This window comes from Tauraco erythrolophus, chromosome 5 (genome assembly GCF_009769465.1).
Source record: "Tauraco erythrolophus isolate bTauEry1 chromosome 5, bTauEry1.pri, whole genome shotgun sequence".
NCBI classification, from domain to species: Eukaryota; Metazoa; Chordata; class Aves; order Musophagiformes; family Musophagidae; genus Tauraco; species Tauraco erythrolophus.
This window is the reverse complement of record NC_141469.1, coordinates 77,163,098-77,178,771: the sequence shown is the minus strand read 5'-3', so window position 1 is coordinate 77,178,771 and position 15,674 is coordinate 77,163,098. Positions and strand designations below refer to the sequence as shown.

Here is a 15,674-nt window from a genome sequence, read left to right as displayed (position 1 = left end):
TGCTTTCTAAAACACAGAAATGGAAAGCCCCACTGGTCAAGTGTGATGTTTCAAAAACGCTGAAGGGCAGTGTTTGTTCTCTTCTGTGGGCAGTAAATGAAAAGCAAAGAGCCATGTCTGTATCACATGAATCGGTGTATTTCTGCTTTAGAATACTCTAAGTATCTCAAGATTTATTTTTAAATGAAGTTGGTTTTGCTCGGGAATTATTTTGTCATACTTCAAGTTTTCTACTTCTAGCCTTACTAGGAAATGGTACAGCCTTCCAACACTTGGAAAATGCTCTGCAGATCTGTGTTTCCTGCAGACTGGAACTGGGTTCAGATAAATGGAGTGATTTTTCTACACAACCTGGGTGCTGGAAGGCAGAAGCTTTACCATGCTGAAGAAAATGAAATACATATCAACTTGCATTATGGATTTAGCAGGAGGCTTTAAACTCTGCATGTCACATACCAAAATCGATGAGCATTTTCTGACTTTATACCAAAGTATTCCTTTTAAACCAAATATAGAATCTTGCCCAGGGCATAGCACGCTTTCTGTAATTAAGAAAATAAATTTTTGTGATGGATTACTGGACCCTGCCAATTCTCTTACAATAATTACAGACGCATCCTAAAAATTAGTCTCCTTCTTAAAAGATTTTTTTCCTCAATTGCCTAAAACTGTTGAAAGCATGAGTCGCTGCTCTTATAAAGCATTTCCTTTTAATGCTGACTGCTGTTTATCATTTTAATATATACTAGCCAACAAAAACTGCTTGGGCTTGGAAATCCCATTTGCTTACCTAAATGCTGTTTCTCTGAGCGGTCTCTTTGCTTTATAGCTTCAGATAATTCAAGACAGTCTGAAATTAAATCCTAATTTGGGTTTTGGCTTGAAAAGCTGAGGGAAGAAATATGCAAGATAGCAGTGAACAATGAACAAAATACTATTTGCTGTGCCACTGTGCGGTAGGAGGAGTGCTTATGAACCTCTTTTGAAGTCATTGCATGCAGAACCTGCAGACAGAGACCATGCTACTGTAAGTACCTCTTCCCTTGACACATGCTTACATGTGTTTGTCTTTTGTGAGATGCAAATGATGAGCTTTCCCTGCAAATCACCAAATGTCCAAAGCCACTGCAAAATTACAAAAAGAATGGAAATTCTGTATGCTTAAAAAAAAGCAACCCTCAAATATATAACTTACCATAAAAACTTCAGCAATAACTCAAGCAGGTCCTCCAAAGAACATTTTGTTCCCAGAATACATAATAAATTTTTTATAAAGGGCGTTGTTTTGATGGACTAACTTTACAAACATTATGCAGTAGGAGGAGACAGGCATGGCTTGTTGAATGCATGTGAGAGCTGTTGTAACTGAGCTGCTCCAAGGTGATCGTTGTTCCTACAGCCCACTTAACCTGAATTTTAAACTCAGTGATGTATATTAAGAAAGTTTCATAATCATAACCTGCCTCAAGCCCAGCCTTAACTTATTTCCATGATGTTTGGGGTTTTTTTTTTGTGGTTTTTCCTTTAGGTTTCTCTAAGCCCTCAGCAACTTAATGTAACTTTAAGGTTGGCCACACTGGTAGAGCAGGGCTAGACCAGGTGATCTCCATGGGTCCCTTCAAACCTGTATTTGTCTCTAACTCTCAGCACTGGACACCTGTAAATTCAACACTTTGTTACTTTGGGTACCTTAGCAAGCACGTCATCCAGCCCCTGTCAGAGTTTCACAAGTTATGTTTTCAAATAGCACCTTTGTGATTGTCTTGCACATCCTTTTCCACAAAGATGCTGTTCCTCCTGCCAAGAATAATGCTGTCTGTGCAGTTCCTTTTCCTTGGCTGCAGAAGCTGGTTTGGCAAGAGGTGGGACTGAATCAATGATGGAGAGAGCCAGCCCGCAGTCACTGGCCACCTCAGTGATGTGCACCAGAATCTAATCACAGGAGAAGTCTGGCAGAGCTCTCTTAAAGGTGGAGACCACACTGATATGGGAGGTGAAGAACAACATGAGTAAGGGAAGCTGTTGTTAGCTATGTTTCTGTGAGCCAAGTGGAACTGTAACAGGTCTTTCAGACCAGGTAGAAAAACATGAAATCCAAAGACAGCAGCCAATGGAACTTTTGCCAGGCAGCTCTCTACCTTTCTGCTCCCAGAAACAGCTTGTTATCTTTCTCGGAATGGCAACAGACTGGATCTTAGCTGGAGAGGGAAGAGAGACCACCCTGAGCAGACAGAGAGGCCATATGGGGACTCCTTGCTTTAATTTTTGATGGCTGTTGCGTGCTCTGGCTAAAGGCATAGAGGCACGGGGCAAAACAAATTGCCATATCCTTCCGGGTGTCATGATGTCTCCAGCAAGCAATTTTCAAATGTGACCACTCTTGCCATCCTTGCACATCATCCCTTGAAGAAAGCAAGATTCTACAGAGAAGCTGCCCAGGACAAGCCAGCACCCTTGATTCCCGACCCCTGCAAGTCAGGGCTCCACAGACTTTCGGGGTAACTAGATTTCAGAGCAAGAGCAGAGCCAGTCCTGAGAGCATCTCTTCTGGCAAGGGTGCTGCCTTTGCAGTCAGTGCAGGAATCTAACTGTGCAGGTGTAACACCTCAGGTCTCTTCCCTCACAGCAGACAAGTGAAGCTGGGACTCTAAAAAACTGAGGCGTGATTCTCAAACGCATGGGATAGACACGAACACGGACAGTGACTTTCCCTGGGCTCTACTGAGCCAACATTTGCAAATAAGTAGTTATAATATAAAGTTATAATATAAAGTTATGATATAAAGTTATAATATAAAGGTATGTGAAGCTACTGGTCTGCTGGTCAGCAGTTCAAACCCTGAGGAGTTCCACTATAGATCTTAGAGCTAAAATCAGTCATGTCCTGCTGTCCTGCAGTCCTGCTGTGTCCATGCCAGATCAGCCTGCACCTGATTTCTGCAGGTTAACACCCTACCTCTCAAACTGCCATTTTAAAGGAGATTTTGCCTCCTGTCTTTACCAGCCCATACGTATACAAAACACTTTGTGATTTGTCTCCAGCAGGACAACAGCTACGCCATGTTCTTCACATGAGAACAGATGCTAACTTTTCTCTAAGATCTCTGAATGACCTTTCATTTTGGCCATATTTTTCAAAAGAAACCGTTCATGAAGAGGGAAGGAGGGATTTGTTTTTCCCCTACAAATAACCTAGCACCCCCTCTCATGATTGATGCAGATTCTGTTGAAAATAACGCTTTGATACATGTGATACAGGGCTCAAGAATCTCCTTAAGTCTCTTGCCTTGCCACAGCGTTGTTATTTTCAGAATCTCACTTTACGTTAAGGCTTTATCTCTAGTGAGTTAAACCTGCTGTAACTGGAGTGCAGTTATCCCCATTCCTTGTTTGGAAACCACCTGTCAGAATAGTTGTAAATTCTAAGACCAGATGATTACAACAATTTCTTCTAATCTGTATTCTGCAGAATCAGAATAAGACTGCACTGCAAATCAGTGTAAGACTGAAGCTTTTGACTGCTTCCTCAAGTTAAGCAGAGTGGCCCTGATCCAACAGAAAGAAGGGAACAGGAAAACACCTGAAACAAGACTGTCTCTTGTTCACTACTTGAGGATCGCATCTCTAAACTATGTCAGCAGACACACACCACAATCCTCAGCTGTACATGTGCTGAGAATGAGGGAATCATTCTCAGCATGAGGGAATCTGAGTGAGGATTAATTTGTTGTAGGATCCTGTCCAGCCTTTCCCTCGACATTCTGAATTATGTATTTAAAGAGCAGTGCAATAGTTAAGAAGATAGAACATTATGTTGAAAGAGGAAGTTCTGTGTGAAAGTTTACACCAGGTGCACGTCAGTAATCTGGACACAACTTGCAATAAACAGCTCCATTTTGGAAAATATCATTCTTTACTGGCAAACACTCTTCTGTAAACCATACTAATACTGATAAAGGTGCTGCTTCTTACATTTTTTAGGCTAAGTGTATGTGATAGTCTTTCCTACAAATTCCTGTATCTCTTTTCTTTCCCTTTCAAAAGGTTAATCCCTCTCTATGCACAAAGGCCAGTGTGGGATTTAAATACAAGTTAAAAGAGTGAGGATCTATATTCAGAGGCTAAAGGAGTTTAAAAAATGCACTTTTCATGAAAATCCCTCTTCTCAAAGAACACCTTTCACTGAAAGGCACCAAGAGTTTGCTTGGATGTTTGGCTTGAACATCCTTGATTCCAAGGGCGCGGCACTTTACAGGATTAAGTTTCATATCATGCAAATTACTATATCAAGACTGATTCACCTCTCCAACTTGTTCCGTGCCTCCAGGAAGGTATGATCTCATTCGACTATACATCCTCATCTGTTTCTGAGGTGGCGCACAACCTTGCACTCAAGAACAAAAGGCAGCTCGAATACACAAGTCCCACAGGAAATCTGCAAAAACCCACTGAGAACAGTGGCAGTATCTCCTTGTTCAACTGATTACTTCATCATCTCATTCACTCCGTTGTGCAGGATACAACCAGGTGCTTTGCAGCTTGCTGGGCATCTTTAACTCAGCCTACAACAGTACCTATCCTCCCACTGCTTTATCGCGAAGGATATAAAATAGAGGCACTTATGGCAACCAGTCCAGGTAAGCAGCAGCAGCTCTAGTTTGAAGTTCAGTCCTTGTGAATACAAGCATGGGGCTGCACAGCGAGACCGGGAGGTTCACTCGAAGAGAGAGATGTAGTCTGGTTCTTGGTCCTCTTGGCCGCACGGGTAAAGCAACAGCTCCTTCCCCAAGGAAGTGATGGGTTCATCCTGTTGATACAAGTTATGATTAAACACCACCTTTCAAACAGACCCCATCTATCACAACATTATGGGGTGGACAGCAGTCTCCCAGCCTCTGCTATGGTGTGGACTTGTTCGTCCCGCTGTATGGCATAGCTCAGTGACCCGGGGAGCTCGGGGAAGGACCCACATGGCTGACCTCTGTCTTCACAAAACGTCTGTGTTCGGTGCAGTAACCCAGTGCCACGGCTCTGGAAGTTCTCAGGAAGAGCTGTGCTCACCTCGTAGGCAACCACAGCTTCTGTGGTGTGACAGGCTGCCCTGCCTACAAAGTGCTGGAGCGAGGACTGTGCAGCATGGAGGTAAGCATGCCGGAGTGATTGTGGACCGTGCGCCTAGCTGCCTTTGTGGGAGGGACAAGGGTGGATCCTGGAGTGAGCACATGCCCTCTGCTCCCGCAAGCCCTACTCTAACAAGGGAATCCCCTGACAGTATGGTCTCTCCTTCCCATCTCGTTCTCCACCCTAGCAGCAGATGCATGGTGGGAACTTGCCCTCTTTCATGGCCACCTGTTGGGTGATAACAGAACACCCTAGAGCACTTCAGCAGGGTGGGTTGACCCTGCCTGCACCTGCTGCAGTGCAGGAGGTCTGGAGGATTCTTTGCAGACTGTGGGCATGGCACTCTCTTAAATGTGGATATGCACAGCCAGGCTTTAAATCCTCTGGCTCTGGTAGAACAGCTGTACAGCTCCAACATTTTCAGCCTGAACTGTGAAACCCATGGAAGAAGCAAGGTCAGGTAGCCCAGGTCAAGCTCCATATAGCAAATGAACATAGATATTTTTTTCATGTCCAACTTCGTTTAGCCGTGTCTGTATTAGGCTAGGCGCTTATCTAAAAGAAACATGGATTTTAAATGAACCTTTAGGCAAAATGATTTCCTATCCCTGGGCAGATCTTACAGTAAAGGAATGAACAATCCATCTGGCCCTCGTTGGAGCCCATGTAACTAAAGTCAGTGCTAGCAAACACTGTTGGCAAGAATCTGCCAACCTTTCTCCTTCCCTTCGATTTTTCATCTTTGCTCTGTATCACACCTTGCCTGCTTTGAGATTAGAAAGATAACTGGTTCTATTTCATGCTGAAACTGGAGACAAGCAGGATTTTCTGCTTACCCAACTTGCTGCGACCCCACAACCATGGAGAGAATCCAAAAAACAAAGGAGTCTGCATGAATATGCTGTCATCTCTCACCTTATCAGCATTTCTACAAAATGGTATATAAGTAACTCAAGCCCTGTGTTCAAGGTGTTCTGCGCACTTGAGGGGGAGTGTGTCAGGTCTAAGATGTTTGAAATGTGTCAGGTTGCCGGAGATGTACCCATCAGGCTGGCATACCCTTCTGGAGCAGCACAAGGGATACGCAACAGCAGCAAAAACAGGTCTAGTTACCTACTTTAAAATGACTGAAGCTGTTCTTTCTTGTTTTGAAGTGCCCTGAGGCAATTAAACAAACAGTTAATGAATGCATTGCTAGATGTTCACCTTGTGGTAGTCTACAAGGTCAGCCAGCATTGAATGTTGTAGCTGGTCCACTCCCAGGAAGCTGTAGGAATCACTGGAGGCATCAATGAGGAAGTGTTTACATCCTTCCACAGACCGATAGGAGAGCACGTAGCCTTTGATTTTCTCACTGACACGGACCAGAAAACTCCCTGGTACTGTTTTAATCAGAAGCTCCTCTGCTTTCTTAGAGGTTAGGATACCTGTTCAAAACCAAAACACAAAACTGAAGGGAGAGAAGCATTTGTGCAGGACTGGATGGAACAGTTCTCACAAGAAATCTGCTTTACTGCTCTAAAACCGGTCCATAGCACTTCCACCCCTTCCATTGTTTTCTAGCCCAGTAGCCCAGTAGCCCAGGAAGAACAGTACTGCCATGGCTAGTAACAGACCGTGGCCACATGCTTAAAAGGACAGTTCCTGTGTCACGAGAGAGAACAGCCGTGCAGTGTGTTGCATGTTGATTCCAGTGTAGCAGGGCTGTGACCACAGGCCCTGTCAGAAAGCCATAGAATCATAGAATCATAGAATGGTTAGGGCTGGAAGGGACCTTCAAAGGTCATCTAGTCCAACCCCCCTGCAAGGAACAGGGATATCTCCAACTAGATCAGGTTGCTCAGGGCCTCGTCCAACCTGGCCTTGAACGTCTCCAGGGATGGAGCATCCACCACCTCTCTGGGCAACCTGTTCCAGTGTTCTACAACTCTCATGGTAAAAAATTTTTTCCTAATATCCAATCTGAATCTACCTCCCTCTATTTTAAAACCATTACCCCTTGTCCTATCACAACTGGCCCTCCTGAATAGCCTCTCCCCATCTTTCCTGTAGGCCCCCTTGAGGTACTGGAAGACCGCTATAAGGTCACCCCGGAGCCTCCTCTTCTCCAGGCTGAACAGCCCCAACTCTTTCAGCCTGTCCTCATAGGAAAGGTGCTCCAGCCCTCTTATCATCTTCGTGGCCCTCTTCTGGACCCTCTCCAACTGGTCCATGTCCTTCTTATGTTGGGGGCTCCAGAACTGGACGCAGTACTCCAGGTGAGTTCTCACGAGGGCAGAGTAGAGGGGAAGAATCACCTCTCTCAACCTGCTGGCCACGCTCCTCTTGATGCAGCCCAGGACGCGGTTGGCCTTCTGGGCCGCAAGAGCACATTGCCGGCTCATATTGAGCTTCTCATCCACTAGTACTCCCAAGTCCTTCTCCTCAGGGCTGCTCTCGATCCATTCTCCGCCCAGTCTGTATTTGTGCCTGGGATTGCCACGACCCAGATGTAGGACCTTGCATTTGGCCTGGTTAAACTTCATGAGGTTGGTACGGGCCCACCTCTCCAGCCTGTCGAGGTCCCTCTGGATGGCATCCCTCCCTTCCAGCGTGTCGACGGCGCCACACAGCTTGGTGTCATCGGCGAACTTGCTGAGGGTGCACTCCATGCCACTGTCCACGTCACCGACAAAGATGTTGAAGAGGGCCGGGCCCAACACGGACCCCTGAGGGACGCCACTCGTGACCGGTCTCCCCTTGGACATCGAGCCGTTGACCACTACTCTCTAAGTGCGGCCATTGAGCCAATTCCTTATCCACCGAGTGGTCCATCCATCAAACCCATAAGGCCATGTTAGCCTTGAAAGCCCAGTCACAAAAGGATAACACTTTTGTTGCTGCAGTCTTGGATCGAAGGGCTTTCCAAAGCAAGGGAGATGGATGACGATCCATTAGAAATGGGACAGAAAGGTGATGGATGACAACCATATACAGAGGGAGAATGACCTAGGGCCAAGGATGAGTGGGATGAGGTGTGCCCAAATCTCTCTCACTCTGGTCCAAACAGTTACCAGGGTGACCATGCATCCAGTACAGGGAGGCAGGGCTGGCAAGAGTTACAGGGTATTTTAAAGATCTGGCCTCCGTGCTAACACTTTAGCTTGCTCTTCGTCGTAGTGCTAAAGGAATTTAACTACATTCATAGATATTTAAAATGGAAAACACAGCCACCTCCGAAAAGCTCCTGGGCCCAGCCTGAGGCAGCAGACATGCTAGCAGAAACAACTCCTTAAGGAGTTGGATTGGGGCAGAAATGCTCGGGACTCACCATGGAACCAAGGTGCTATCGTGTCCGCGGTTTTCTGATAGCCAGCTCGGAGAGGGAATTGTTCCTCTTTGAACCACTTGATGATGCTTTCTTCGGTGCAATTGGAGGTTGTCCTCTGGATTCCCTCTTTCCTGTTAGAAAAGACCGTGGTTTCTGCATCGAGTTCAAACAGCAGCTTTTGAGTCCTTGGCAGGACTCACCTTTTGTTCAGGATGTCAAGAACAGCGCAAAACAAAAGGCCTACACTAGCCCACCCGTCAGCAATATTGTATGGTTTTCAGTGGACACCTAGCATAAAGGATGTAGACATGCTAGGCTTAGGACGCTCTACCAAATAAACCTGTTCCCCTCCAGGAGTGAACAAATAAGCCTTATCACACCCTAGGCTGGAATATAGCCTAGGCTCTGTATTTTCCCTTGTGGGGCGTCTCCTCCACGTGAGAAGGAGAGTTAACCATTCCCATATCCACCATCCCATGCTAGAGCAGAAGAATCTCATCCCTTCCTCCACAGTGCACAGGGGTTTCCTTACCTAGTTGCTCTCCCATTTGCCGTCGCAGGAGGTAGATGTTTAGGCTTAGGGGGGAGAGGCGGATATTGGAGTGGACGCCGATCTCCTGCTGCGGCACCCTTGGAAATATTTGCCTGCTTCCGTCTGCGGATGCCCTGGAGTGAAAGCCTTCTGTAGTCATCCCTGGCTTGCTGTGCAAGGGAGCGTCTCTTCTCATCTGCTGCCTTGGATTTCCGCACTGGAACAAAAAAGGAGTCCTACAGGAGCGAACGAGCAGGCAAGTTTTAAACTTGCTGGCCTCTGGCCATCTTGCTGCTTGATGGAGTGGAAGAACAACCCATTTCACAAGGTGAAAGATGCACTCAGTTGTGAGACCATTTGCCACATCTCTCTCATCGCTTTTGGGCATCTGCTACTTAACAGGGTCTGGGTTTTATGCCTTCAAGAGATTAAAAATCTGGGTTCTTTCTGGGCACCAAATCACTTTGTACTTAAAGACTACTTAGTTTTGTTTCAGATGCTGACTCCTGGTTCAGACACAGATTTATGTAGTGCTTTTCATGTGAGCCAGCCAGGGGGAGTATATATGGAGGGGGGAATGTATATGGGGATGTATATGGAACAAAAGCAGCTGAAATGACCTCAGATCAATCCTCTGAGGAATTTGAAAGCGCCAATCATTCTCTGAGAGTGGGAGGGGAGTCTTGCTGAAATTGTTACACAAAGTGGAGAAGTTGGCTGGGTATTTTTTTTTTGTAAACTGCCTTGATTTTCTAGGTCCAGCTCATCCTGGCATCTGCAGAAGTAACAAGCTCTCCAGTCAGTCCAAGTTAGGCTAGTTCTTTCCTTGCTTTTGTAATCAACTTCAGATTGTTTTTTATCAGTAAGAAAAACAAAACCCCTGGCCTGAAGTGAAAACAATTGGTAGTACAGCATTGCCATCTACTGAACATCAGGAGAGGAAATGGAAAAATAAATGCATCAGGTTCTCGTTTGGGAAGTATTTGGCAGCAGTGATGGATGCTATTGCAAGTCTCATTCTATTTTCCTTCCCATCATTGGGATTCATTACATGCGACAGTGCAGCAGGACTCTGCCCAGGTGGGATTGTGCTTGGATGACATGGAAGCCCTTTTTAGTTAGTTCCTGTCACCCATTATCCTTGTCCTCAAGAGCAATGGTTCTTTTTAGTTAGTTCCTGTCACCTATTATCCTTGTCCTCAAGAGCAATGGTTCCTGCAAAGTCCTACAAAAGGTCAGCTTCTAGTTTAAAATTAATTATCCTGGCTATACTCATGTGGTTCCTATTTGTTGCTTGTTTTAGCACAGTACCTGCAGGAAAAAATTTCCATTTCTCTGCCCAGCTCTAGTCTCAATGCTGTGTGGACTCAGAAATATTTCTGACAAAGATGCACTGTATTTCTTGGCAGTACTCTCCACCCACTGACCAATTATTCAGCTCCAGTGTGGCAGGAGAAGGACTGAGAAGACCCCATAGAGCCCTAGGATTTCTCAAGCCCCATTGGAAAAACTCATCCTAAGATCTTACAGGATTCCTGCCATTCAGGCTCATTCTCATCTGATTTCTGCAGCGTCCTCTGGCTCTCCAAGCTGGGGTGGCTCTGTGGTATTGCCTCCTGAGGGGCTGTGGTCTCTTCTTCTGAATTTCTCCTCTGTGCTTCCTTTGTCTAGGAAAGAAACAGTATTCATCTTCATCAACATCAGCTTCATCTCAGGCTAGTTTTAACCCTGCTTTTTAGCTAGCCTTGAAACACTGGGAGCTCCATTCTTTACTGTGAATCCATCTGATTTCAACAACATACAGACTCTGTCTTTACTGCACGTGACAACACAGGAAGTAAGGGAAAACAGTCTACCAGAAATCATCAGCAGCATCTCCCTGTACTGCTCCCCAGTCTGGCAGCCTGACCTGCTTTCTGTCATCTCCAAATCATCACACCATACATGAGGAGCATGGCAATGCTGGATAAAACTGGTCCAAGAGGTGAGGACGTTCTTCAGTCAGATGAGGCTCTGAGGCTGACTGGGACTCTAGGATAAAGTCTAGGCCCCATTCATTGTGTTAGGAGCATCCTAGGCTGCCACTTACCTGTTGGAAGCCATGCTTCCTCATGTGGCAGTCTGCCAACATCTGGTGAACATCTCTGGTTTCCCTCTGGGCAAAGGAAAAGAGCAGTGAGAAATAAATGCAGCGTTAGGACCATTGCTCTTTTTTGGAGAAATACGTGTTTAACGTAGAATCAGTGATGTGACATTGACAAATTTTGCCATCCTTCTCTGACAAACATTGGGGTTTTTTGATCGTATTAAGCCTAATATGCCACAGGAGGAGAACTCAGGGGTGTCAGGATTGCCATAAGTACGCCTATATTTGCTAAGTGACGCTCCCAAGTGCTCCCAGGGAGCAGTTCCTTCCCTCCCTCCCTCTAAAGCAAGCCCTAGCAGAACCTGCTGTCCACAGGTTTACCTGCCAGTGACTGTTTGCTGCTGTGGCTGGGGTGCTGCAAACCCCTGCTCATCAAACCGACCCAGCTGGCTGCATCTCTCATGTTTGCTCTTCCCTGCAAACCAGTCTAGCTACCCTGGCAGCACTCGCTAGCTGAGACCTGCCTTTGAAGACCAACAGTTCGACTTGTCTTTGAGCAAACACCCACCCGCCTCCCCACTGGACCCAAATGGCCTCCCACGGCACAGTGAGTAATGAGTTAACTGTACTACGCTGCTTACCAAGGTCACACTTTCTTTTGTCTCCATCACCTGCTTGGCTAATGTTTAATATCAACATGGCTTTCCAATTTCCTCTCCTTGACAGGAAACTAAGAACTTCAGCTTATTTTCTTAGATCAGTCCCCCGTCCCCTGCAGCAGACAAAGCACAATGCCTGGATCCCTCAGGTTAAATGGGAACTAGATCTTGGAGAAAGTACTTTAACCAGGGAGGTGAGAAAAAGCCCTTCTCCAGCCCTAGGAAATGCAACAGGGGTCTTTGGTCTGGATCCGTCCTTCTAACAGCAAAATCCCCAGAAACCTGGGAAAAATTACTAATAATATAATGACAGAAAACAAAAGTAAAATATACAACCCCCCACTATTTCCATCCACAAGACTTTGAAAGTGGTTTAGATTTTTTTTTTTTTTTTGTGATGGTGGGATTTTTTGCTTTTTTTTAAATTGGTTAGCTGGGACTAGTAGCTTCCTTCAAAAAGAAAAAAAAAATCTCCTACGTAGTTGCTCAACTTCAGCAAACAGTGCTAAGAAAAACTCCGTGTGACTCAGAGGCTTTGGATAAAGGAGACAACCGCTCCAAATTCCTTTCAGTATTTCGGGAGCAGCGAGAGAGACGCTCTGCCAAAACCCAACCTTCAGCTATCGTACTTTTTATATTGAAATACGAAGTAGCTGTATAATAAAAGAACATGCACTCATGCACGTTAGCAGCAAAAGGCTGAATGAAAAATATGGAATGAGATTGGCCTTCTCCTACTAAATTGTCAAGGTGTTCTGTTCATTTCATTCAAATTTGGTTGTTAATTTAACTGATTTTTTTCCTCAGTTCTCTGGAAATGGCTTTTTGTAGCCAGATAAAAAGTAGAAATGTATTTATTGCTGAAGAAAAATGTTTCTGTAAGGAAACACCACAGCAAAGCAGACACCGCAGTTACCGCATTTGGAGTTGTCCTGTGCTGTTAAGGTCATAAGCTATTTTCTAACTATTTTAGAAAACCAGAACAAGAAACAAGAACCTAAAATATGCATGTCAGAAGATGCTGGTAAAATTATCTTCATCTGTTCTTTATTAGAAGTAGATTATTTGTCTAATAATCTGTAGATTATTATTTGGCTGTGGCCTTGCATTTACAGATCCTGGGATAGCCTCTCCAGTCGTGCCCCAAAAGCCATCCAAACCAGCCACAGAGCAGGAGGGAAAGTACTGCAACCCTTGTTTTACCCACAGAGAATGGAAGCAAAGGAATCCAGAGCAACTTATCCCTCGGTACAGAGCAGATCCATCCAAGCTGAGAATAGTACTTGGACCTCCCAAGTCATAGAATCATAGAATCATAGAATGGTTTGGGTTGGAAGGGACCTCAAAGATCATCTAGTTCCAACCCCCCTGCCATGGGCAGGGAAACCCTCCACTACACCAGGTTGCCCAAAGCCTCATCCAACCTGGCCTTGAACACTTCCAGGGATGGGGGATCCACAACTTCTCTGGGCAAGTCCTAAGGAAGGGTGTAACAGCATGGTTTCTTCTCTGACTACAGAAGAAAAGCCTTAACTGTTAGCTGGCATTTTTTCTTCTTCAAATTTCTATTTACAGCAACCAGGATATGCTGCACTTCCTAGATCTCAAAGTACATGTTTCTGATAGTTATGGAGAAAAGGATGAAAACTACCTTCGTGAGCTCCTGGCTTTTCCCTGTTGCAGCAGTAGCAGCAGCAGTTTTTCTCCCACCTTCCTTCTTTTCCTCCACAGTGCTTTTTTTATTTCCATGAAGATCTGTCTCACCCAGGGCTCCTGGTTGTGGTTGAGGAGATGGTGTTAAAGAAGAGTCAGTCTCTCTGAAACGCAAGAGAGAGAAGACTTACGAACCCGAGGGAGTCACCTTCTGCTCTCTGCACATCCTGCCAGGAAGCTACACGTGAGCAGAGCGGTGCTGCGATGAAGCAACGTGGGTGCAGGCAGCTATCATATCTCCAGATCCGGTAGGCGGAATAACCAAATTAATGACTCGCGGTGAGTAACTGTCGTCCTGCTGTACACGGGCACCCGTCGGTGAATCAGTGCAACCCAAACTCACCAGCTGCTGCAATAACACAGTTAGCATTTCCTGTGGGCTGCGGGGGGTATCGCGCAGGAGCCATGTCACGGGAGGCTCGATGAGCCAGGCCAGACCTCAGGCTGGAGCTGGTCTCTGCCAGCGTTGTCTGTACTCACAGAAAGAGAACCTTTGCCTGCAAGTTGAGCGTGACAGTGGTGACCACAGCCCCTATAGAGAAGACTCCCGCCTCCGGGTCCCAAGAAATGCCTTCTCCTCACTGTCTGCCCACCGAGTCTTCCAGCTGAAGGGTGCTTACCTGCCCTCCTTGCTTTGCTCTCTCGCTAACCGCTTTGCTCTTTGTGCCTGGATCTCTTCACAGATGGCTGCGTACGATTTATCTGAAGGATGCTCACCCATCACCCAGACCCAGACATCGTTGTCAGCGCCGAGCTTCCATGTCACCGACTTGCTGTTGGCTGGAAGAGAAGTAGCTCTTTGGCAAATGCTGCTTGCGCGGCGGCTCCGTGCAGGGCCTGTGTCGCTCCTGCTGTGCCCTCCTGGCTGCTGCCAATGGCAGAGCCTCTCCAAAAGCAGCTGTACATGGGGAAAGCTCGGCTGGGATGCAGTGTGCACCTCCCATTTCGTTTCATGGTACTGAAGCTAGGTCAATGAAGGAGGCATTTCTGAGTCTGATAGCAACGGAGAAGACTCACCACTGTTTCCTTTCTTGCTTTAATTCTTTGCCACTGCCCTCCCCAAACTGCGTGAGGATGATACCTGCAAACAGCATGTCGGGGAGAGCTGGGAGAAGAGTGCTATCTTCCCAGCAGCCAGCATGCTGTGTAATCCTGGCAAGGGGACTTCAGGTCTAAAGGCACAACAGGAACCCCCCTGCAGATCTGGTGCCCCAGAACAGACGTTCAAGTCCATGGTTATTTTATAGACAGGATCAGAGGCCCCATTTAGTGGGAAACTTAATGAGATGCATCTCCTGGGGGCAAGTAAGCCCTGTTTTCCCAGCTAGGGGAGTTGAGTAATTTGGTCAAGGACAGAGTGTCTGGGCCCAGAGAGTAAAACCATTGCATTCCTGGCCAAAACTACCGCATCGCAGGTGGGTTTAGTTATGGTTTGGAAATACAACTATGATATGTCCCTGGGAGAAGAAATTACTCTAAAGACACACTACCTGCTATTTCTAGAGAGCAGCTGACTTCGCCAGATCTGTGCCAGAGGGGAAAGCAGCTGGCAGGCAGAGACTTACCTTTTCTTGGCAGTGGCTTCTTTACTGAAGCCTTGTCCACAGCAGCTTCTCTTTCCTCCCACCGTCTGATCTGTTCCTGCCTCATCTTGAAGAAGAGAATCTGCTTCTGCTCCTCACTGAGTTCTGCAAGCAGGTCAGGATCGATGTACATGTCCGATAATATCTGTTTCAGCATGGCTGCAGGTTTCAGTTACACACGTTTGTGGCGATGATCTCCAGGGATCAGATCCTCTTCCTGGCTGCGACAAGAAGGAGTACCTCCCCACCTGAGCCTGGAGCAGAAACGCAGGCGTGCCAGAGTAATTATACTTCTGTCTTTTTTTTTAGCTCAGACTTCCTGCACAGACCAAAAAGTAAATAAGTAGCTTAAAACCTGCTGTTAAGATTCCTTGAAACAGGAGGTGAGCTCAGCTCCCACGCAGTTCCTACCCACTCTGCACGGAGTGCTGGCCAGAAGGGACCAGTCCTGGAGTGGGGAGGTTGTGTTGATACTCTGATAAACCCAGCTGATAGTATATCAAAAGAGAGAGCACTGCCAGTTACAGTCATCAGAGGTGTGGCTTGGCTGTGCCCAAGCAAACATTCCTGCTGGGCAGGGAATCAATGAACCCATGACTAGACAGCTCCTCCTCCTTCCAAAGAGGAAAACTTTGATGTTCAAAACCCCAGCCTGTCTCATTTCACCAAA

At 46.3% G+C, this 15,674-nt stretch overlaps 1 protein-coding gene across 1 annotated transcript; it reads right to left on the bottom strand.

Moving 5' to 3' along the window:
• Window positions 1-4,714: 4,714 nt before the first annotated feature.
• SH2D4A (SH2 domain containing 4A) lies at window positions 4,715-15,161 on the bottom strand. The gene is made up of 9 exons (XM_086612095.1): window positions 14,987-15,161; window positions 14,042-14,201; window positions 13,360-13,525; window positions 11,053-11,118; window positions 10,492-10,630; window positions 8,964-9,180; window positions 8,432-8,562; window positions 6,328-6,548; window positions 4,715-4,807 (listed from the first exon to the last, which is right to left on the bottom strand). Exons 1-9 carry the CDS (start codon window positions 15,159-15,161, stop codon window positions 4,715-4,717), a joined length of 1,368 nt encoding a protein of 455 aa, XP_086468221.1.
• Between the last annotated feature and the right edge of the window lie 513 nt (window positions 15,162-15,674).

Coding starts and splice junctions, on each gene's coding strand:
- SH2D4A (XM_086612095.1), bottom strand. CDS start 15,161: ATGCTGAAACAGATATTATCGGACATGTACATCGATCCTGACCTGCTT. Junction 14,202..14,986: donor GAAGCCACTGCCAAGAAAAG/GTAAGTCTCTGC, acceptor CTTCTCTTCCAG/CCAACAGCAAGTCGGTGACA. Junction 8,563..8,963: donor GCAAATGGGAGAGCAACTAG/GTAAGGAAACCC, acceptor CTTTTCTAACAG/GAAAGAGGGAATCCAGAGGA.